A 23708-nucleotide genomic window follows, 5' to 3' on the forward strand; every position below is an offset into this window, starting at 1 on the left:
TAGTCACTTATAACACAGTCAGTATAATTTTGGGAAGGAAATAAAATAAAGAGCTCAGAACATATCCAGGGAGGGGAAACTCCCTTTACTCACAAAAGTTGGCATCTTCTGCAGCCCATCACTTTGAAGAGCATCCTATAATTATGAGGAGGCTAAATGACTTATCCAGGGTCACATAGCCAAGATGTGTCAGAGATGAGAATACATTCAAAAAAATCTTTTATTAGGTCATATTTTTAGATAGTTAGACCAATTTTATTGACAAATAAGATTGTATCCAGAAAAGTTATCCAGTCTTATGAAGGGCCCTCAAAAGCTTATTATATAAAGAATAGGTATATTTAGCTTGGGGGGGAAAGGGGAAAAGACTTGGGGGAAGGAAAAGAAGAAAGACATGATGACTATCATATATGAAGAACCATTGCATGGAAGAAAAATTCAGCTCATTTTGATTTTATACCTTCTCCCTAAGAATTATCTTGTTAGTTAGTTACACATACATGCATATATACAGACCACATACATATGTTGTCTCTCCTGGCTAGACAGCAAGCTGCTTAGGGGCAGGGACTGCCATTACTGACAATCTACAAACAGTGGCTGATTTTTCACCAGGGATGTAGAAGAAACTTGAGCTTCAGGTCCCTGGCAACCCTGAGAATGTATAATTAAAACTAAAACATAAAAAATGGAATAGACATGCAAGTAGATTGATATTTATTGGGCACAGATCATGTCCTAGATCTTTTTATTATTACAAAATAGAAGAACTGACGTGGTCCCGCTTCAAGAATAATCCTTAGCAAATTCACAGCATTCCTTACTGAAGATTTTATAGTATGCTGACAGAAGGGATTAAATATCATATAACTGCTCATGAAAAGGTATGAAGCATGTACAGCACAAGGTGCTCTTGGGCCTCTTTATTTAGCAGGGCAAAATAACCAGCCCCAAAGATTCATCAATTCCAATGTGACCCTTAGACATTATCCCAAATAAAGATCAAAGCATTCATTTTTTGGCATTTTCTCCTTGAATCCAAATCTGCCACAGGATTCCAGTAAATAGAAAGAGCTAGGAAAATTACTCCTGTATGGGTTCAAGATTTATCCAGCAAAAGGAAATGGGGCAATTCCTTTTACACCCAGACCAGTTATCTGTTTAAAAGAGGAAAAAAGAGGGTTAGACAGGGAACAAAAGGTTTTGGAATAAAAGAAAAAAGAAATATCCACCCATAATTGATCTTTCAAATAATTTTCATATTTTCTGAATAATAAGAATATTTTAATCTTCATTCTAACACTATCCTTAAATGTTTTTCCTTATTGTAAAGAAAGGTATTATTTACTAAATTAGGCATCTCTAGTAAAATCTGAGGCATAATCAGACTTCATTATTCACATGACATAAATCCAACTACCACCCACTGGTAATTAACTTGGATTTTAAAAGAAAAAAATGTTATTTGCTTTTCTTCATTCCTTTCTAGATCGTAGTCTTCTCAAGGACCTCATCTGCAATGTCCCAGAAATCTTTCTACCATGAAAACTCACTTCAGCACTGCAACTCCCATAATAGATGGACCCTCCACTTCTTTGGCCCCTCATTCTTATTGACTAGTTTCTCCCAGGACCTTTATTTTAAGGAATAGGTACAAGTCAGCTCTATCTTCTTTCCTCTACAACCTGCATTTCTGCCTCTCTTGGACTTTCTCTACCTTATATCTCCACTTTCCTTTTTAGTATTATCTCCCTTACTAGAAGGTAAGTTCCTTAGGTAGGGCCTATTTTTATTATTTGTGTTATTTTTATTTGTATTCCCATTGCTTAGCACAGTACCTAGAATGTAGTAAGTGCTTAATAAATTCTTCCTGACTAAACCTGATGAACTCTCTATTTTCTATTAGCTTCCTCCTCTGCAAGAAGAGAGGATTGGATTAGACAGATGAATTCTAAGGTTCCTGTCATCTTTAAAATTCCACTTTCTTGCATTCTTGGTGTTGGTTTTGATATGAGTTTACCATAAGAACTTGAATAGGTTCTAAAAGCATTCACACTCATAGCATCTTCCATAAAGATAATATCAACCATAGAACCTGTCATTCTACCATATTCAGGACTCATAGTATTGTTCCTGGCACACAGTAGGAGCTTGTTGTTTTTGTTGTCTGTCGTTTCTCAAAGAGAACCATGACATCAGAGAGATAATGCCATGACATGCAAGTGAATTGAATTTAAGTAAGGGGGAGGGTGCTGTGTAAAGTCACCAGCCTTAAGAGCCATTATGTCCATTGGCAAGATATAGATTAGATTGACTGGAGATGAACCTGGATGCAGTGGGAGCAGAAGGAACTTAAAGTTTATTGAATGATCTATGCCCAATATACCCAAAGTGTCTTTCTAACTTAGTAAAGTCTGCTAGAGATTGTGCTTTGCCCCCATGGCCTTTGAGAATTTAGAGTCACTTTTATGTAATACTAATGTCTTTCATTTGTCCTCTAGTGAAAGACAAACTAAGAATCTGAGTAAATCTGAGTAAAGAATCACCAGATAGGGTGAACCAAAATTCTTAGTGCAGTTTTAAGCCATTATTAAAACTAAAGCTTTTGGAAACTATGTATTAAGTAAACACAAGAAAGAGTACTAACTGCTTTGATATTTGGAAAAAGTTTTTCTGTCATAGAATAAAGAAAAACAAAATCAAATCACCTTGAAAATCTTTCCTGTATCAGGTTGTCTTGAAAGTTCATCAGTATCCAGGCCATCCCTGGCAGAGGTCACATATAATTCAGAATAATCTTTTCCTCCAAAACAGCAGGAAGTTGTTTTTTCAACAGGTAGCTTTACTGTTTGAAGTCTTTTTCCTGGTTAGCAAAAAATTTGTTGTAAATTCTGTTCTCCTGATAAGACAACTGGTCACTCTTCTTTACAGAGAGATAACCATGACAGGTCATTTCCTAAAGACCCCTTAATTTGGAGCCAGAAGATTTGGAATGAGTCTATATTTCACTCTAGAAATAATGGGTATCCAAAGAAGTTTTTAAAGCAAGGGACTGATATGGTTAGATGTAAGCTTTCATTCTATGAATTTGGAAGCTCTGTAGATAACAAATGGCAGAGAGAAGAAACTAGATATGGAGATACCACTTAGGAGTCTAATGTAATAATATAGGCAAGAGGTAATAAGGGACTAGACTAAGGTGGTTAGGGTGAGAGAAGAGTATATTCATGGGATCCCAAGGAAGTGCCAGCTGAAAAGTCTGAAGTCCTTATTTTAAAGGCTATCCTATCTATAATGATAATAATTTTATAATAGATTACTAGTTCACTTGTAAAGTGAACATTCCACTCCCATTTTTTTGTGTGTGTTCTCATTAGACAAATAAACTTACAGTAGACTTACCTGTCTCTGGATCTAACCGGATCACTCTCCCTCCATTGTAACAAGCCACCCAGAGCTTTCCTTCAGTATCAATGCACATTCCATCTGGAATGTGTTCTTCCTTTTCCATCTTATACACACTTCTGCGGTTAGCTAGGGTAGGAATAGGTATGTCAGTGCTGAGCATCTTACATAGTTTTTCTAAATGGCTTATTATTAAAATTTCTCTATGTCAATCATGTATTGTCTCCATATAGCATATGGTCCAGACTCTTAAGGAATTTAATTCTATGAGACAAATAGATACGGTAACTCACATGATTTTTTTTTCAAAACTATTTCTTTTGGGAGGGAGAGAAGGGGAGATTCAGATATATTTATTTTGATTATTTTTATTTTATTTATTCAGTGTTTTGTGAAAATTTCTGGAAGAGAAGAAAAGTGGTAGTGGAACGAATTACGAAATACTTGTAATTGACTTTCTTATTAAAATACTGAGAGTCATTTTTAAGACTGATCTGCATTCAAGTGCCCAGATTCTCATAGTATATATATTGTGCATCCCAGGGGAATATTTCTTGTGGATTTTTAAGTCATAGTACAGATATTTAAATTAACTCTTGTCTAGTAATGCATTGAATCTTGCCCACATAAACAACATCACCACAAAATTAATATTGTATACAAACTAATATGAAGCTGTATTTATTGAATAAGCCAAATATGTATGTATGAATGTAGAAGTATATTGTAAAGCTTAAAATTGGTTGGTTTACCTGACCCTGAGAATCAAAACAACAACAACAAAAATAAACCCAAGCGATCTGTAGAAGGACTTGCATATTCCTGAACTCAGAACATGGATACAGTCAAATAAAAGTTCAACATAAAAAAAAATCAAATATGACATGTGAAAAAAAAGGAGAAAAAATAAGTCTAGAGCCTTATTTTTAGAGCCAGACATCTGTGCTGGTAGATTTTCTAATGTAGTAATCCGAATAAAGAGAATTCTGGTTTCTTTAAGAAACAAAATATACTTCTAAAAGAGACTCTAGTCGATTCCTTTCTTTTTAAAAATGTTGTCTATTAAATTCATCCAAGTAGCAAAATAATCTAAAGGCATCAACACCTGTTTTAAATCATCCAAGAATTTGTTTTACTTAACTGTTACTTAATAAAGGGATTTTCTCTTTTTTCCTTAAAAAACAAAAAGAAGGGGAAGAGGAGAGAGATAAGAGGGAACTGAAACTTTGATTAATGAGCCTCTCCAAAATTAGCTAAGCTGGTCCTTGTGATAAATGCACACAATTCATTTCACATTCCCACACTCAAAGTCCTTCCTACTTTGGCAGGACTTTCCAGGATTTGTACTTTATTGGAAGATCCTTTGAAGATCTGTAATTTCTTTCCATACCATGTAGTTATTTGGTCTATACTATACCCAGATTTCACCATCTATAATTCCATTTTAAAAAAAAAAATTTAAAACACAACTATACTTGAATATTACAACGAAAGCAATAGCTAGTAATAAGTGTTTCAAGACTGTATTCTTTCATTCGTTCACTATTGGATACAAAAGACAGTATCACAATGAAGAATATTCACTGGCCCCCATTTAAATGGTTATTGATTGACCTTTCCTCTATTCAAATCTGTATAATAACGACCCATATCACCAAAAGGTCCCATAACATTCCCAATCTTAGAAAGTTCTTTAGTTACTATCCAATTGAGTCTGGTCTTTAAACTGGGGAAAAAGGTTGACAGTGACTCTCAGCTGCAAAAAAAAAAGTAATAACACAGAGACGACTTAACAATGGCAAAAATATCCATACCGATTTTTCCTGTATGTAAGTCATAATCAAAGGCATCCACAGAGTAAGACAGACTATCAATGTAATAGAAGACTTTATGATCCAAGGACCAATCCAAGCCATTGGAGATGTCCACATTATCAAAGTACTTCTCTGCAATGCCATTGGGGAACAGAGCATAGAGGGAACCTTGGTACCTCTCCAGTACTGCAGGGGCAATCTCCTCAGCCATGGTACCTGCAAAGATCACAAGGTTATGAGTAATGACATAATATATTTTGCCACCAGACATCCTAGGCTTACAGATTTAGCACTAAGCCCTCTACTATTACAGATAAAGAAACTGAGGTCCAGACTCTTAAACTCTGGATCAGCAGAAGGTAAAATAACCACTGAGAGAATTCACTGATCACCTCCTGAAAGAGACCCCAAAGTGAAAACTCCAAGAAATATTGAAAACTCCAAGAAAAATTTCAGAACTATAGGACCAAGGGAAAAATATTACAAGCAGCCAGAAAGAAACAATTCAAATATTGAAGATACAATAAGAATTACTCAGGATCTAGCAGTTTCAATCTTAAAGGATGGAAGGGCCTGGAATCTGATATTCCAAAAGACAAAGGAACTTGGAATGCAGCCAAGAATAAACTACCCCCGCTAAACTGACCATTTTCTTTCAGGGAAGAAGATGGACATTCAATGAAACAGGTGAATTTAATTTATTTCTAATGAAAACACCAGAGCTGAAAAAAAATTGAACCTCCAAATATAGAACTCAAGAGAAGTTTGCCTTCTATATTTGGAGGAAGAGGAAAAGAAAACCTATTATAACTGAGGGAAAAAAGGGAAGGAGATGAACATTGTGTGACTCTTACTCTCATCAGATTTGACTCAAAGAGAAAATATTAGACATATTTGGTTTCACAGAGCAACTTCTCTCACCTTATAAGGAAGTTGCAGGGGAAAAGGAAAGAGAAAAGTCAAATTGTTAGTCTCAAAAATGAAAAGGGAGAACTTTCCACCAATGAAGTGGAAATTAGAGCAATAATTAGGAGTTATTTTGCCCAACTTTTTTTTTTATCTATAGCTTTTTATTGACAGAACATGTGCATGGGTAATTTTTACAACATTGTCCCTTGCACTCACTTCTGTTCCAACTTTTTCCTTCCCTCCCTCCACCCCCTCCCCTAGATGGCAGGCAGTCTCATATACTTTAACATTTTAACCATGTTAATGTATATCTTAGATACAATATATGTGTGCAGATCCTGTTGTTGCACAAGAAAAATTGGATTCAGAAGGTAAAAATAACCTGGGAAGAAAAACAAAAATGCAAGTAGTCCACATTCATTTCCCAGTGTTCCTTCTCTGGGTATAGCTGATTCTGTGCATCATTGATCAATTGGAACTGAATTGGATCTTCTCTTTGTCAAAGATGTCCACTTCCATCAGAATACATCCTCATGCGGTATTGTTATTGAAGTGTATAATGAACTCCTGGTTCTGCTCATTTCACTTAGCATCAGTTCATGTAAGTCTTTCCAAGCCTCTCTGTATTCATCCTGCTGGTATTTCTTACAGAACAATAATATTCCACAACATACCACAATTTATTCAGCCATTCTCCAATTGATGGGCATCCATTCAATTTCCAGTTTCTAGGCACTACAAAAAGGGCTGCCACAAACATTTGTCCACATACAAGTCCCTTTCCCTTCTTTAGTATCTCTTTGGGGCATAAGCCCAGTAGTACCACTGCTAGATCAAAGGGTATGCACAGTTTGATAACTTTTTGAGCATAGTTCCAAATTGCTCTCCAGAATGTTTGCCCAACTTTTCAAAGAAAAAGGAATAGGTGAGGCTAATAGAAAGGAAAAGAGAAATAGTAGGGGAGAGATATAAAAAAGGGGAAGAGGCTATAAAGGGGGAGAGCTCCTTAAGACAAGTGGAGCTCATGAACAAAATACTGGGGAGGAGGGAAAAGGGGAAAGGAAAGAAAAAAAGGATAATTTGGGGTAAATACAATGGTGGGAAATAAACAATTAGTTGTTTTAACTATAAATGTGAATGTGGTGAACTCTCCCATAAAACGGAAGCAGATAGAAGACTGGATTAAAAGCTAGGATCCTAAAACATGTTGTTTACAAAAAACATATTTAAAGCAGAGTGACACATAGAGAGTAAAGATAAAAGGCTGGAGCAGAATTTATTATGTTTCAGGCAAAGTAAAAAAAAAAAAAACACAGCAAAAAACAAAAATAGATCTAATTAAAAGAGATAAGGAAGGCAATGATATCTTGCTAAAAGGTACCATAGATAATGAAGTAATATCAATACTAAACATATATGTACCAAGTGATATAGCACACAAATTCATAAAGGAACTGCACGATGAAATAAATAACAAAACTATAATAGTGAGGTATCTCAACCTTGCTTTCTCAGAACTAGATTAACTGAATCACAAAATAAATAAGAAAGTAGTTAAGGAGGTAAATGGAATACTAGAAAAGTTAGTATAATAGATCTTGGAAAAAATTGAATGGAGGCACAAAGGAGTATACTTTTTTCTCGGCAGTTCATGGAACCTATACAAAAATTGACCATATATTAGGGCATAAAGACCTCAAAATCAAATGCAGAAAGGCAAAAATAACAAATGCATTTTTTTCAGATCAGAATGCAATAAAAATTACATTCAATAAAAGGCCAGGGGAAAATAGACCAAAAGACAATTGAAAATTAAATAATTTAAATAATACTAATATAATATAATCTAAAGAAACTAATTTAAAGAATGAATGGATAAAACAGTACATCATAGACACAATCAATAATTTCATCCAAGAGAATGACAATAATGAGACAACATACCAGAATTTGTGGGATGCAGCCAAAGCAGTAATAAGGGGAAATTTTATATCTCTAGATGCATATTTACATAAAATAGAGAATGAGAAGATCAATGAATTGGACTTGCAACTAAAAAAGCTAGGGAAAAAAACAAATTAAAACCCTCCAATCAAATACCAAACTTGAAATTCTAAAAATAAAAGGGCAGAATAATAAAATTAAAAAAAAAACTATTGAATTAATAAATAAGAGTTGGTTTTATTTTAACAAAACAACAAAACAATTAATTTGATTAGAAAAAGGAAAGAGAAAAATCAAATTGTTAGTCTCAAAAATGAAAAGGAAGAACTTTCCAGCAATGAAGAGGAAATTAGAGCAATAATTAAAAGTTATTTTGCCCAATTTTATGCCAATAAATCTAATAATCTAAGTGAAATGGAGATATAACTACAAAAATATAGATTAGCCAGATTAACACAAGAGGAAATAAATTACTTAAACAGTCCCATTTTAGAAAAAGAAATAGACCAAGCTATTAATCAACTCCCTAAGAAAAAATCTCCAGAGCCAGATGGATTTACATGTGAATTCTACCAAACCTTTAAAAAACAATTAACTCTAACTCTATACAAACTATTTGAAAAAATGGGAAAGAAGGACTCCTGCCAAATTCTTTTTATGATACAGACAAGGTACTGATAGCTAAACCAGGTAGGATGAAAACAGAGAAAGAAAATTATAGACCAATTTCCCTAATGAATATAGAATCAAAAATCTTAACTAAAATATTAGCAAAAAGATTACAGAAAGTCATCCTCAGGATAATACACCATGACCAAGTGGGAGTTATAGCAAGAAGGTAGGGCTGGTTCAATATTAGGAAAACTATTAACATAATTGACTATATCAATAACCAAATTAACAAAAGCCATATGATCAATAGATGCAGAAAAAGCATTTGATAAAATCCATCATCCATTCCTAATTTTAAAAAAAACACTAGAGAGTGTAGGAATAAATGAACTTTTCCTTAAAATAATCAGTAGCATTTATTTAAAACCATCAGCAAGCATCGTATATAATGGGGATAAACTAGAACCATTCTCAATAAAATCAGAGGTGAAACAAAGTTGCCCACTATCACCATTACTATTCAATATTGTATTAGAAATGTTAGCTTTGGCAATAAGAGAAGAAAAAGAGATTAAAGGAATTGGAGTAGGTAATGAGAAAACAATGATATGATAGTATACATAGAGAACCCTAGAGAATCAGCTAAAAAACTATTAGAAACAATCCACCACTTTAGCAAAGTTGCAGAATACAAAATAAATCCACATAAATCCTCAGCATTTTTATACATCACCAACAAAATCCAACAGCAAGAGATACAAAGTGAAATTTCATTTAAAATAACTTTCAATAGTATAAAATATTTGGGAATCTATCTGTTAAGGGAAAGTCAGGAACTATATGAAAACAACTACAAAACACATTCCATACAAATAAAGTCAGATCTAAATAATTGGGAAAATATCAAATGATCTTGGATAGGTTGAGCAAAAATAATAAAATAACAATATAATTGTATAAATATGTATGCATATATTGGATTTAACATATTTCTACCATGTTTAACATATATTGGACTATTTGCCATCTAGAGGAGGGAGGTGGAAGAAGGGGAGGAGGAAACTGGAACACCAGGTTTTAAAAGGCCTAAAGTTGCAGAATTATGTATGCATATGTTTTGAAAAATAAAAAAAAGAGTCTGGATCAGGGTCATGCTCATAGGAAGTAGAACAGCTAAGATTTGTCATTGCTAGTCAGGGTGGGCCATAGAAAGAGGTATTCACCAGAGACCAAGCTATATAATTGCTACCCTCACCCCAGATTATTTCTCTTTCTATAAAAGTACTTGGTAGACCCTCATTTCTTCACTAATTCCTTTTGGAACTTAGCAACCAATTAGTTGTATAATTATAAAATCTTTGTCTCTTGATTTGCAGAAGGTCTAAGCCTACAAATTCTTTTGAGACACTTTGTGCCACTGCTCCAGAACCCCAGTATCTTGGGAGTTCAGCTTCTGATAGGAAACAAGCCAGCTTGTCTTTTCCCTAAGATCAAAATTCTTTTATCCACTCTGAGACCATCTTCCCAACTCTCCCTCTGACCTTGTCGCTCCAACTGACTTTGTCCTTATCCTTGAAGCATCTCTCAACTCCTCCCTGATTTTATCTTTTGAGCATTTCCCCCCACTCCTCTCAGATTATATCTTTCAAGCATTTTCCTAATTCCTCCTAGATTCCTTCAAAACATCCCTTATCTCCCCAACTCTCTCCCTCTGTTTATTATCTTCCCAAAGTACAGTACAAAATTATATTTGGATTTTATCTGTGATCTTTACTCATTAATAAAGGTACCTTTCAGCAGGGAGAATGCCTCAGTGGGATTTTTCACAATTTTTGTGCCTCATCTTTGCTCTCAGACCTCATTACATGACCCTCTCACATCTGTACCCCCAAACCACCACACCAGAAGTAAGGGAAAGTTTTTGCCATGCCAAAAGACAAAATATGTGAGCTTTTGGCAAGATTCTTCTGAGCTCCCCCTAGGAACTTTGTTCCATCTTTACCGATCTTTGTTCCTTATAGCCACCATCAACCCAAGAAGGATATTAAAGCCAGGAAAATAAGAAACAATAGTCTACTACTATAGCTCCACAGGATTTATTGTCAACAAGACAAATTCTTTCTTCTAGCAAGTAGCAAGTAGTGACCCAGAATTCTACCACCAGCCATACAGACACGCACAGACACAGATATAGACACACACACACACACACACACACACACACACACATCCTATCCTCTAACCAGTAGAGACCATAAGCCATCCATGCTTTAGTAAATATTTTTCCTGGGATTTCTGTAGCCCAGAAAAATCCATCAACTGGTGATAAACTTTCTTGAATTGAACCAGGTTGATTCCCAGTCTATTGCTCCACCTGCCTCAAAGCTTTCTCCTGCTTGTTTCTTCCTATTCGTTTTCTATCTACCCATAAAACCTTTGAGAACCCAGTTCCTGCCTCAGTGATACAGCTGAGGAATGCTTTCATGAAGAAACTTTGTCATTAAGGTTATTTTCTTTCTCTTCAACTTGTGTAATCAAGTTTTCCGCTACAAACAGAAAAGCAAATGTCAAAAAGTAAAAACGATACCAGCAAAGTATCTCCCAGCTGGATCCACCTTTCCATCATTGAACCGATTGTTTTTCTTATCTTTATCCACAGAAAAGAGGTCAGATAATGATTGGTCCTCCCAGTTCAAAGCACAGAACCGAGTCCCTACTGTTGCAACATATCCACCGGATTGTCGAATGGCCACAGAGCTGACTGGACTATCTGTAATTGCAAAAACAAACACACATGATCAAAAGGCAGAATAAACAAAATGCCCAACATTAAGTACAGTGGTATAGTGGAAAGAGCATTGGCTCATTAGATAGAAGACCTGGGTTCAAATTCTACCTCAGGTACTCATTACCTATATGATCCTGGCCAATTTATTTAGTTATCCTGGGCCTTAGGTTTCACATCCAAAATAAGATGGTTAAATTAGTACACTTCTAAGTGGACTTCTGGCTTTTGAACTATAGTGCTATGTTCTTGTTTCATCCCTACTGCAAAGAATTTTGTAGGCTCATAGAACTACTACTGAAAAGAATTTCAGAGAACATCTCTTTTATAGGATCATGGATTTCAACCTTGATTTTGTGGTCATCTAGTCTTACCTCTTCATTTTATATATATAAAGAAACTGAGGCCCAGAAGAGTTAAATGACTTACTTTAAGTCAGACAGGTAATGAGTAGTAGAGCAGAATATGATTCCAAATAATTTGATGCCTCTTAATGGCATCGATTTAATCAACACATTATCAATAAATAAGTTAATAACAATAAAATAATTATATGACACTTTTAAGGTTCACAAAGCTCTTTACTTACAGTGTCTCATTTAAGACTTATGATAATTCTATGAAGAGGAACTATTATTATTCTTTGTTAAGAAGTTTTTTTTCCAGTCATGTCTGACTGTTTGTGACTACATTCAAGGTTTTCTTGTCAGAAATACTAGAGTGATTTGTCATTTACTTCTCCAGCTCATTTTTACAGATGAGGAACTGAGGCAAATGAGATTAAGTGACTTGTCCATGGTTACACAGCTAGTAAGTATCTGAGACTGAATTTAACTCAAAGATAAATCTTCTTGATTCCAAGCTCAGTGCCACCTACCTGCCTTTATTTTCTCTTTATTGATATAGAAATCGAAGTTTTATTCATTTTAAATGATTTGCCCAATGTTTATGGACAGCTAGGTTGTGTAGGGGATAGAGCACTGGGCTTGGAATCAAGAAAACTCTTTGTTCTGGGTTCAAATCCCTTTGAACACTAGCTGTGTGACTCTGGGCAAGTCACTTAAATCTGTTTACCTCTATTTCTCATCTGTAAAAATTAACTGGAGAAGGAAATGGCATCATGAAGAATCAAACAAAACTGAAACAAATAACAACAATCTAAGGATTACACATCTGGGTGTGGATATCTGAAGTGAGATAGGAACTTCAATCTTCCTGACTCCAGTATTCATGCCATATCAATGACAGCATCTCTGGTCATATAGGAATATCCTTAGATGAGCACATTCACTTCCTATGACTTGATATTAATCTCTATATCATGACATTTTCTCTTGGTCTACTGATTGCTACATATCAGTCTGACTGTACATATTGAGAAATGCCATTTCCTAATGCAGAAATGACTGACAATATTGCTCAAGTTTGCTTACACTTGGTTAAAGATTATTTTAAAATAAAGATCTAATTATCTTATGGGGAATCCATAGTAAACACAAAGTTAACTTTATCATGGTCTTAACAACATGGATACCAAAGGCTAAACCTGGCTTGGGATAAAACAAATTAAATAAAGGACCTACCTGACTTCTATCACATTCTGTCTTGAATCTTTTATTCATAGATGAATGTGTCTAATCTTTCCAATTACAGGTTATTTAAGAGCAAGTATGATGTTATTTCTTCTTTGTACTACTGATAAATCAAAAGGAATGTCTTACCCTATCCTCCACCTCAAAAAAAGTTTACAACTTAAAGTAACCTTACCATTGTGGATATGAAATTTTATCCCAATTCAAAAGGAGCAAGAATATTAGCTGGAGTAAGGAGAAAGATGCCATTGAAAGGATGGCACTATGAGGGAGAGAAAGAGAGTACCTTATAGTGGGCTTAGTCCTGAAAAGAACTTAGAAGTTTTTTTTTCTCATTTTTTTCTCTTTTTGATCTGACTTTTCTTTTGCAGCATGATAAATGTGGAAATATGTTTAGAAGAATTGTCCATGTTCAACTTATTTGGTTTATTTGCTATCTAAGGGAGAGAGGTGGAGAGAGAGAAAGGAGAAAAATTTGGAACACAAAATTTTTCAAGGGCGAATGTTGAAAAACATCTTTACATGTATTTTGAAAATTAAAAGCTACTATTTAAAAAAAACAAAAATAATTAACTGATTAAAAAAAGAATTTAGCAAAGATCTTCATCATAAGCAGATCTTTTACAGGGAAATATAGCCTTGGAGGTTTCTCAGGAAAACCAGGGAAGCAAAGACAGGAACTCAGAGGGAGTGATCAAGTAAGAGAAGTGCCAGTAAGCTCAGAGAGGGGAATCAAATGAGGAGACAAATGGCAATACCTGGTCCCAGACAGGTCCCAAACCTGTCTAAAGATATGCTGATCAATATTTCAAAGGTTGTTTAAAGATACACAGAGGTTTAAGGGATAGACAATAAATAATAATAATAAAGAGTTCTATCCTTATAATCATTCTAGACAAACAGGATAGTCTGGGCCTTGGTTATGCCTGATAATAGCTAGGTAGGCTTCTTTCTGATGGGGGTAGTCAGTCCACATCATTTATACATGTACACATCTATATATACATACACGCTCATATTCTTTTTCTTTCTTTTTTATGTTAAAGCTTTTTATTTACAAAACATATGCATGGGTAATTTTTTAACACTGACCCTTGCAAAACTTTCTGTTCCAAATTTTTCCCTCCTTCGCCCCTACCCCTTCCCCTAGATGGCAGGGGTCTAATACATGTTAAATATGTTAAGATACATGTTAAATCCAATACACACACACATATATATGTGTGTATACACACACACACACACACAGAGGAACCTTTAATGTACATATGTAATATATAGATATACAATATATCTATATCTATTGGGAGGGGGTTGGTTGGGGAAATTTGAGAAAAATTATTCATTTAATGGAATCTATCACAAAGACACCCACAAACATAGTGTTTTCTTTTCATGGACAAATTTAGCCCATTTATGCGCATGTTCAACTTTGCTATTTGCTTCTCTGCTAGAGAACAGGGGTACGTGGAGGGGTCCTCCTTTTTCTCTTTGTGTTCCAAGACAATCTGACAAGAGAAATATCTATTTGGATGAAACTTGAAAATTAAATTACTAAATAGTGATGATCCCCAAATATATAACTATCCCCAAATTTTAACTATTATCTGCATTTTATTGATAGAGGAAGTTAAGGCACCTGTCTTTGGTCCCAAATCGTGTGACAATCCAAGGTGACTTCAGAGACTCTTCCAAGTGTATAACTCTTTTCACTGTTCTGTGAGGTCTTTAAAAAAGAAGGTGGGAGTTCTAACGTCTAGCAGGGTAAATAGTCTACTTTCTATTGTGTAATTTCGGAACCCAAAACCTTATCTCCAAACCTCTCCCACTGGTCAGTTAATGGATGAAATGCCATTGTTAACTTTTTCCATCTCTGGTTAAAAGGCAAATATCCCTTGAGGCCTTGTGTTTTGTGTGCTTAATCTATACTTCAGTTTTTCCTGGGAGCAGGTTTCCTAGCTGGAGGCCAGAAAGAGATATGGAAGTGACTGATGGACTTAAGAATCTGAGGTTCTATTTCCCATATTTGACATTTGCTAATTATGTGATAACTTATTCTGAGTCTCTGTCTCCAACTGGGACATGAGGACAATCCACCTGTAGTATTTGCCTTCTAGGATTGTTTTGAGAATAAAGTGAGATAATATTTGTAAAATTCTTTGAACACCTCAAGATCCTAGGTAAATGCTAGTTATTGTTATTGTTATTATTTCTATTTGCTAGTGAGGAAAAGGATCCTCAAAGAAGTATCTGACAGGCTTCACTAAAAATTTTGCCCAAGGCTAGCAATCTGCTTTAGAATAAATTAATGAGATAATTCGATAATTCTTCTGTTCCAGAAAATGTTTTGTTTTAGTTTTAGTTCATGTAGACAGGCATACCTATATATGTGTGGAAGCAAAGGCCCTTTTCCTGCTTTTAGAAAAATTAAGAAAGCATTTTAAAATGATCTGATTCTGAAGTTTTGGGACTAATCTTCAACCTTTATTGGTCTTTATAAAGCAATGTCTTGCTCCTCTTCTCTTCCTTGAAGTAATTAAGACTGTCAGACAAGGTCAAAGGGACTTAAATTTATCCCCTGGAAGAGAGACCTAAGAGCTCTAGATCTCTTTCCTTCCCCTGAAAGGATTAAGATATTGATTAGAGGGAAGAAGTCTCTTTAATTACTTCAGGTCATGAGTGACCAGACCAGAGAGAACTCTTGTATCATGTGATCAATGAGATTTGATTTGAAGGACAGGATTTTCCAGGATCATTCCTGAAACATGTGACATTGTTTCCTCAGATAAAGTAAAATATTCACTTTGAACTGTGCAACTATGTTTTATCATGTTATGAAATTTGCCTTATTTAATATTCCCACGTTACTTCAAAATATCTTGTTAGAGAGATGTCTGAGGATATGAGAAAACTTTTTTATCTGGGCATTTCTCTGAAGCAGACAAGGCTTGAATATAGATTACTGAGAAATTAATAAAAAGAATTCCTAGTAGGCTTGTACCTGAATGCAGATTAATGTTGTTTTCTTCGATATCTTTTTAAACACATATATACATAGATTCACTTTATAACTTGCACAAATGCCAGTGTGTCTCCACCTACTCCTCAATATTAAAAGGAAAATGGAAAATTTAGCATATTATGGGGTTCAATTTTGAATTTAAAATTTTAGGTGAAAATGAGCTGTCCCAAAAGTCATAGTTCAGTTTTATGCTTTAATGTCCTTTCTTCCCTGCGCCTTTGTAGAAGTGGAGCACTATGAGCATTGACTATTACAAATCTGCCTATCAGATAGGCTCCATTTGTTGGTTTGTCTTGTTGAACAGCCTTTTTAGGTCTCTTAAAAATTTCTTGTTACAAGGGATGATTCATTTGGGAAGGAAGTATAAGAGAAATATTCAGAAATGATGAATAAACAGAAAATAAAACAATTTTTTAAAATGAAAAAATGTTACACAAACTTCTAAAAATGACAAATAGCTAAATGGTGTGGTAGAAAATATCCTGGACCTAAATTCAGGAAGACCTGAGTTCAACACCAGCAGAACTTTACTATCTGCATGATCCTGGACATGTCACTTTCCCTTTAATTTCCTCAACTATAAAATTAGTGAAAATTTTAGCATTTCTCTCCAAGGTTTATCTTCCAGATTATGGGGGGGGGGGAGAAATGAGATAATAATTATAATGCACTTAGCAGAATGCCACACACATAGTAGGTGCTACATAAACACAAGCTACATAAACAACATTGCTCTGCTTTTGGGGGGAAAATTGTCAGTAGGCTTCATAGTGTCAAATCTTTTTCAGTTATTGTTTTCTGACTGAAATTCAACTCTCAGAGGACAAATTCTTCTTCTGAGAAAGAGCCATTCTCATTCATTGCTCTCAGATATTTTAGTACTTCTTTAGGGACTTGTTACTGCATCATGATCTAGTGGAAAGAGCACTGAATGTTTTTAGAGTAAGAGTTCTAGCTTTCCCCGTTAACTACCTTTGTGATCACAGAAAGATGACTTGGTCTCTTGGAAGTTCTAGTAGTTTCCTCAAATGTAAAATAATCACATCCAACTCTTAGTGACCCCATTTGGAATTTGTTTGTTTGACAAAGATGCTAGAGTAGTTGGCAATTTCCTTCTACCAAATCATTATACAAATGAGGAAACTGAGGAAACAGGATTAAATGATTGCTATATAGTGGTCCAATCAAACAATAATAGCAGGTTATGATAGCAAATGCTATAATCCTATTTTTCAAAATTTTAATTTTATGGGCAACTAGGTGGCAAAGTAAGAGAGCCCTATTACTTTACTTTACTTTACTAGAGCCCTAGATCCAAGAGGACCTGAGTTCAAATCTCTCCTTAGACACTAGCTGGGTGATCCCAGGCAAGTCACTTAACCTAGTTTGCCTCAGTTTACTGATTTGTAAAATGATCTGGCAGAATAAAATTGCAAATGACTCTTATTATCTTTGCCAAGAAAAGCCCAAATGGGATCACTGAGAGTCAGACACAACTCAACAATAATAGTACTTGCATCATAGAGTTGTTCCTAATAAAATGCTCTGTAAACCTTATAACACTATGCAAACATGTTTGATATTTTCATTAATGATTGTTGTTGTTGTTTGTCCTTCATTCTCAAAGAGGATCATGACATTAGGGAGGTGAGGCCATGACACACAAGTGAATAGGATTTAAGTAAGAGAAGGCTGTGCTAGGCTACCTGTCTCACTTTCCCCTCCAGAGCCATCTGGGATCAGTGACCAGATATAGATCAGGACAACTAGAGATGGCCTGGATCCAATGGGAGACTTGACCTTTTTAAGCTAGGGTCTTCAACAGACCTCAGTTTGACTGAGGTCATACCCATTCAATGATTAAGACTAGGTAGCAATTAAAGCAAAGAATCTCCACTTTCAATTGTTCAAAAAAAATTAAAATACATAAATAAATAATGTAAATAGCAATCAATTCTGCTTTGGCCAGAAACCTTGAGGGTCTTTCCCTCATTAAGAAATAGAATTTGTATAGCTCTTTAAGGTTTGCAAAGCTTTTGACACATTATCTCATTTAATTCTCACAATCAATTGGAGTTATTGTTCCTATTTTACAGATGAGGAAACTGAGGGTTAGGGTTAGGGTTCTATCCACTGCACCACTTAGCTGCTCCCATGGTTTGTAATTTTCAAATAAACTGGAGTTACATGTCCAGGGTCATACAACTTTTAAATTCAGGAAGATGAATCTTTCTGATTCCAGGCCCCACACTATTCACTGCATCACCCAGCTGCCCAGTTTATAGATAAGGAAACTGAGGTAGACAACAATTTGGTTAGGATAAGAATCTGAAGTAGAATTTGAATTAGGGTTTTCCTGATACCAGGTGCAGAGATCAATGCATTATTATGCATAGACCTACTACATAAATTAGGGAGTTCAACTTCTGGATATAAAGTAGCTTCAAAAGTAGAAACTTTGAATCTCTTCTCCTGAGAGCAGGGGAAACAGTTGTTTCTAATATACTTTAAAAGATCAAAATAGTGATACCCAACACAAGCAGCAGATTAATGTTTAGCTGTCAATTTAAAAAGAAAATTAAATCAGATCGAAGTTTGTTAAGAGAAAAAGTCTAGAGATATATCTTTGTTTTCAGACCATCTCTTTAGAAGAAAAGGTTAGTGGTTATAATAGGTACTTTCTTAAATAAAAAATCTCCTCACCTACAATAACTTCTTGCACTTGCTTGGTGAGTGAGTTCCATCGGCAAATCTTCTTAGATGGAATATCCACATACAGGAGACTATTGGATTTTTCCTCCCACACTGGAGATTCTCCACACCTGTTGGTGTCCAAAACAACGGTCTCAATCTTAATAGAAGACATGATCAGGACAGGATCTCCTAAAACCAGCAAACACAGATCAAAGGCAACATGAATAGCCAGGATTTCAGACACCTGGAATAAAAACCACAGCTAAATTCAAAATAATTTTAATCAGTTCGAACCCATAGGCTGGCAGAGACAGTGTGGGAGGCACTTTGCAAAAAGAAGACCATGCATGGCAGACTCAGGAAGATCTCAATTCAAATGTGAAAACAAGGAATAGCCAATAAAGAGAGTCTCAATACTCTTCCTCCTCCACCCCAGACTAGAGCAGCAAACATTTCAACTTACCAAGGATTTTTTAATGACTTCAAAAACAATTGAAAGCAAAGATACAACTTTCAAAAGTTGTGCTCAAGAACTCAGGAAGTTAGATCCTTAAAGACTGCAACTGACTGAGAGCTTCCCTTTTATACTGTGTATCTGACACTGAAATGTCTCTTCTCCTATTACCTCTGCTTAAAGCAAACTGTGCTCTAATTGGTTCTTTCCTATTTCCATATCCAAAGACTATCTTTCCAGTGTTATCTTTAAAGTAGTTATTTATCTTTCTAATGCTCTCAGAGGATAGTTCAGCTAAATTCTTCCAAATCTAGCTTTTTGGTTTTCCCCTTCTCCAGAATCTGACACCTCCCTTCTAAGGAGATTTCTTTCTCAATTTTTGAGAATAATTTGGGATTATAAATACTAAACAAGACAGCTAGGTGGTACAATGGATAGAACACAAAGTCAGGAAGACTAAGGTTCAAATCCAGCCTCAAATTATTTATTAATTTATTATAGGGTATGCACTAAGGGCTGCCCTCAAAGAGTTTACATTCTTTTCATTAAGATTTCAGATAGCTTTTTATTTTTCCAAATACATGCAAAGACAGTTTTTAACATTCATTTTTGAAAACTCTTGTGTTCCAAATTTTTCTCCCTCCCTTCCCCTTTCCTCCTCCCCTAGACATTCTTCTAAGTGCAATTCTTTAAAACATTTGACATGCTGCACAAGAAAAATCATATCAAGGGGGGGGGGAATATATGAAAGAAAAAACAAATAAGCTAACAACAACAAAGGTGAAAATACTATGCTTTGACCCACATTCACAGTCTCCATAGTCCTCTCTCTGAATGCAGATGGCTTTTTCCTTCACAAGTTTATCAGAATTGCCTTGAATCATTTCCATGTTGAAAAGAGTGAAGTCCATCATTGATTATCATATAATCTTGTTGTTGCTGTGTAAAGTGTTCAAAGAGTTTATATTCCAATGGGAGAAACATATCAATAACTAGGTAAAAAGAAGATTGTAGCTGATCAAAGTTTATTCGAAAGGAAGACTTACAACCTAAAGTGAGACTTAAGATGAGTTGAAGAAAACCAGGAAAACTAAAAAGACAGAGTTGAAAGAGCAGAGCATTTCAGGCATAGCTATGGAGAAGGAAGATGGAGTGTCATGTACAAGGAACAGCATATAGCCAGTGAAAGCTGATCTGTAAAGTGTTAGAGGTAAGTAAAAGTGCAAAAGTGGGAAGAGTCTAGATTATGAAGAGCTCTGAAAGCCAAACAGAGTTTATATATGATTCTGTAAAGATAACTGGAAACCGCTGGAGCTCATTGCAGGGAGATGGGGCAAAGGGAAAACATGGTCAGACTGCCATTTAAAAAAAAAAAAAAACATTTTGGCAGCTGGGAAGGATGGCTTGGAGTGGAGAGACACAAGGGGAAGACCAATTAGAAAGCTATTGCAACTGTCCAAGCAAAAAGGGATGGGGACCAGAACTAAGAGGATAATTCATCATGATCATTATCATCATAGGTAACAGTTATGTATTGCTTACTATATGCCAGGCACTGTGATGTTTTACAAATATTATCTCATTTCATCCTTACACTTACCCTAGAAGGTAGGTGCTATTTTTATACTGATATATATGGTTAGAAAGGCACATAAGGATTAAGTGATTTGCCTAAAATCATCTAACTAATTAATGTTGAGGCTACATTTGAACTCAGGTTCCTTGATTTCAGGACTCAACCTCCATTCACTTTGGTAACCTAGTTATTAAACTAGTGAAGTGAATATAGTGTGGGGGTCTGGAGTCAGGAAGACTCACTTTCCTTAATTCAAATCTGGTCTCCGACACTTTCTAGCTGTGTCCCCCTGAGCAAGTCACTTCACCCTATTTACCTCAGTTTCCTAATCTGTAAAATGATCTAAAAAATGGCAAACCACTCCAGTATCTCTGCCAAGAAAACCCCTGAAGGGTCAGACAAGACTGAAATGACAGAACTGCTCTTAAGCTGCTCTTAAGCTAGTGGTGACCCTTGAGTAGAGGGAAGGGGACATAAAATATAAGAAATTCTTGATTAGAATGTAAAAAAAAAAAAAATGACAAGAATACACAGGGTGAGTAAATGTGGAAAGACAAAGACATTTGAGATTATGAGCTCCAGGGACTGGGAAGATGGTGGTGACCTGAATAGTAACAGTGATATCAGAAAGATGGAAGAGAGGAAAGATGATGAGATGGTTTGGACATGTGGATTTTGAGATGCCTATGAAACAACTCTTGTTCTAATTGTTGGGCGCTTGTAACTGCTCACCCAGGTAGCGAGCCTCAGAGGCAAAATTTGAAATGAGATCTGACTATAAATCCAGTCTCTGACAAGTGTTTGATAAGATTAACCTTTAGGCATATTAATTCTAAAATGGCTTTGCAAATATCTCTTTCTAATAACTCCCAGGAACATAAACTTAAGCTCTACGTTTCCCTCCTTAAGCTTCCCTCCCCTCCACCCCCCACCGCCCCCAGAGAAAAGGGACAGCTTTTGCAATTTTAGTACTTTACCCTTCAAGAACAATCTGTTAGGGAAACTGGCAGTAATTGTATGTTTCACATTGGTTGCACAATTGGGTCAAGAGATTCATTCTAAAAATCACCCCTATTTCAGGGACAATCTCCAGAAACGAAGCACTTGCTACTGGGGGAAGTCTGAAGTTGCAGGCAGAAATGAGACAGAGAAGCCAGGTTATAGAAGCTTAACGAAAAAATTTAAGTGATGTATCTACCTGCTCAAAGACCCTTAGGGGTTTCCCTTCAATGCTGATCCAATCTATGCCTGTAGCTCAGTTTCTGGTTACTCCATAAGCAGGAGGAGTTACCGTGGGCCAGCCCTTCCGAGAGGGTGCTGGCAGACAGCACGTGAACAAAAATCTGGGTTGGGCTTTGGGGGTGAATCTGGCGGAGTCAGATTCAGAAGCCCGCCAGCTAAGGGGAGGAGTGGGGGGCGGGAGGAGGAAAGAGGGAGAGAGAGAAGACTGAGTCAATTCCAATAGTCTGGGGAGTCTTCAGCTACAGGCCTAGCAATTATAGAAGCAGGGATCTGACTGGCACCAGCCAGCAGCTGCTCTCCCTGAGTCTGCACAGGCATAGGCCGGGCTGGCATGAGAGCACTGGAGAAAGGACTTGATACACATTTAAAGGGCAATGCACCTTCCTCCTGCCAGAAACCAAATTCCCTGGGTCTTAGTTCTAGTGTAGCTTGTTTTTGTGGGGACAGGGAAGGAAATCCTTTCCTTTTGAGGGATGAAGATCTGCAGGGGTGGTAATGACCTGAGAAACTTGGGCGAATATAAAAGATTACAATGGATCTGAAGGTTATTCTTGCTCAAATCAAAAGTATTTGTGGGAGGAGCAGGGAGAGAGAAGGGAAAAGGTTTTAGTTAATATACACAATTCCCTTGTAAGTCGGATTTCAGAGTTCTTAACATGGGGGCTGTGATTTTTTGGGGTTTAGTTTTAATTAGCTTTGCTTTGTAATTTTGGTTCATTTTCTACAATGCTGAAATTTAAAATGTTAAAAAATTACAAAAGATATTAAACTGAAAAGATAGAAAATATTCTTGAAAACAAAATAGGAAAAGGGGGCTGATGCAGAATAAATTAGTCATAAGACCTGCTACTTTTTGGAGTGAAGTATACTGATAGAGATTAAAATCAAGACAAGCAAATTCTGTAAATATTTTATTTATCATTGAAGAGAAACTCAGCAGCCAATGTTGGCTTCAATAAGAACAAAGTTAACAATTGTGAATTTATTTGTTTGTTTATTTATTATAGCTTTTTATTAACAAAACATATGCATGGGTGATTTTTCCACAATGACCCTTGCAAAACCTTCTGTTCCAACTTTTCCTCTCCTTTCCCCCATCCCCTCCCCTAGATGGCAGATGATCCAATACATGGTGAACTTATTTTTAAAAATATTTTAATCACTATTTCAATATAAAGTGGTTTCTGGAGTATTTTATTTTATGCATTTAAAAAATTCTGAGGCTTTACCACTCTGCCAAAAAAGATCCATCACACACAAAAAAGTTAAGAACCTTAAGGTTTACCAATTCATCCAAGCAGGTGGTGCAAATATAATAGGCCCTACTTTACAGAAGAGGACTGAGACTTCCAAAGTCTGATTAGCCCAGTCGCACAACTCCTATGGTTTTGCCTATAAAAACCATTCCCATGGGACATGTGTGAAAGGGAATGTGGATGTTTTTGTTTTGTGTTGCATTTTGAATGTTCTGCAAGAACAGAGAATTGAGGGAAAAATCTTCAAAGAATTCAGTACAGATATTAGGGCCAAGCAGGAAGGATCTGCTCACATTAGATATGTGCTCTAGGAAACAAGTCAAAGCACTTAATCTGTTTTTACATTTAAAACCCATAGCTAAATTATCTGTGACTTCCTTCGAAGAGTCAGGAAGTGTGATAA

At 35.7% G+C, this 23708-nt stretch overlaps 1 protein-coding gene across 2 annotated transcripts; it reads right to left on the minus strand.

The window, feature by feature from the left end:
* Positions 1 to 696: 696 nt before the first annotated feature.
* Positions 697 to 22089, minus strand: LOC100934869 (regucalcin). Of its 2 annotated transcripts, none has more exons than XM_023500390.2 (7): positions 22006 to 22089; positions 18787 to 18966; positions 11272 to 11454; positions 5220 to 5435; positions 3403 to 3534; positions 2709 to 2863; positions 697 to 1157 (listed from the first exon to the last, which is right to left on the minus strand). In XM_023500390.2, the coding sequence occupies exons 2-7, from the start codon at positions 18947 to 18949 to the stop codon at positions 1107 to 1109; spliced, it is 900 nt and encodes a 299-aa protein (XP_023356158.1). In that variant the 5' UTR covers positions 18950 to 18966; positions 22006 to 22089; the 3' UTR covers positions 697 to 1106. The 2 variants fall into 2 exon arrangements, with proteins under 2 accessions (XP_023356158.1, XP_012401587.1); XM_012546133.3 differs by lacking the exon at positions 22006 to 22089 and adding an exon at positions 19241 to 19355.
* Positions 22090 to 23708: the final 1619 nt, after the last annotated feature.

Source organism: Sarcophilus harrisii, chromosome 3, assembly GCF_902635505.1.
Source record: "Sarcophilus harrisii chromosome 3, mSarHar1.11, whole genome shotgun sequence".
Taxonomy (NCBI): domain Eukaryota; kingdom Metazoa; phylum Chordata; class Mammalia; order Dasyuromorphia; family Dasyuridae; genus Sarcophilus; species Sarcophilus harrisii.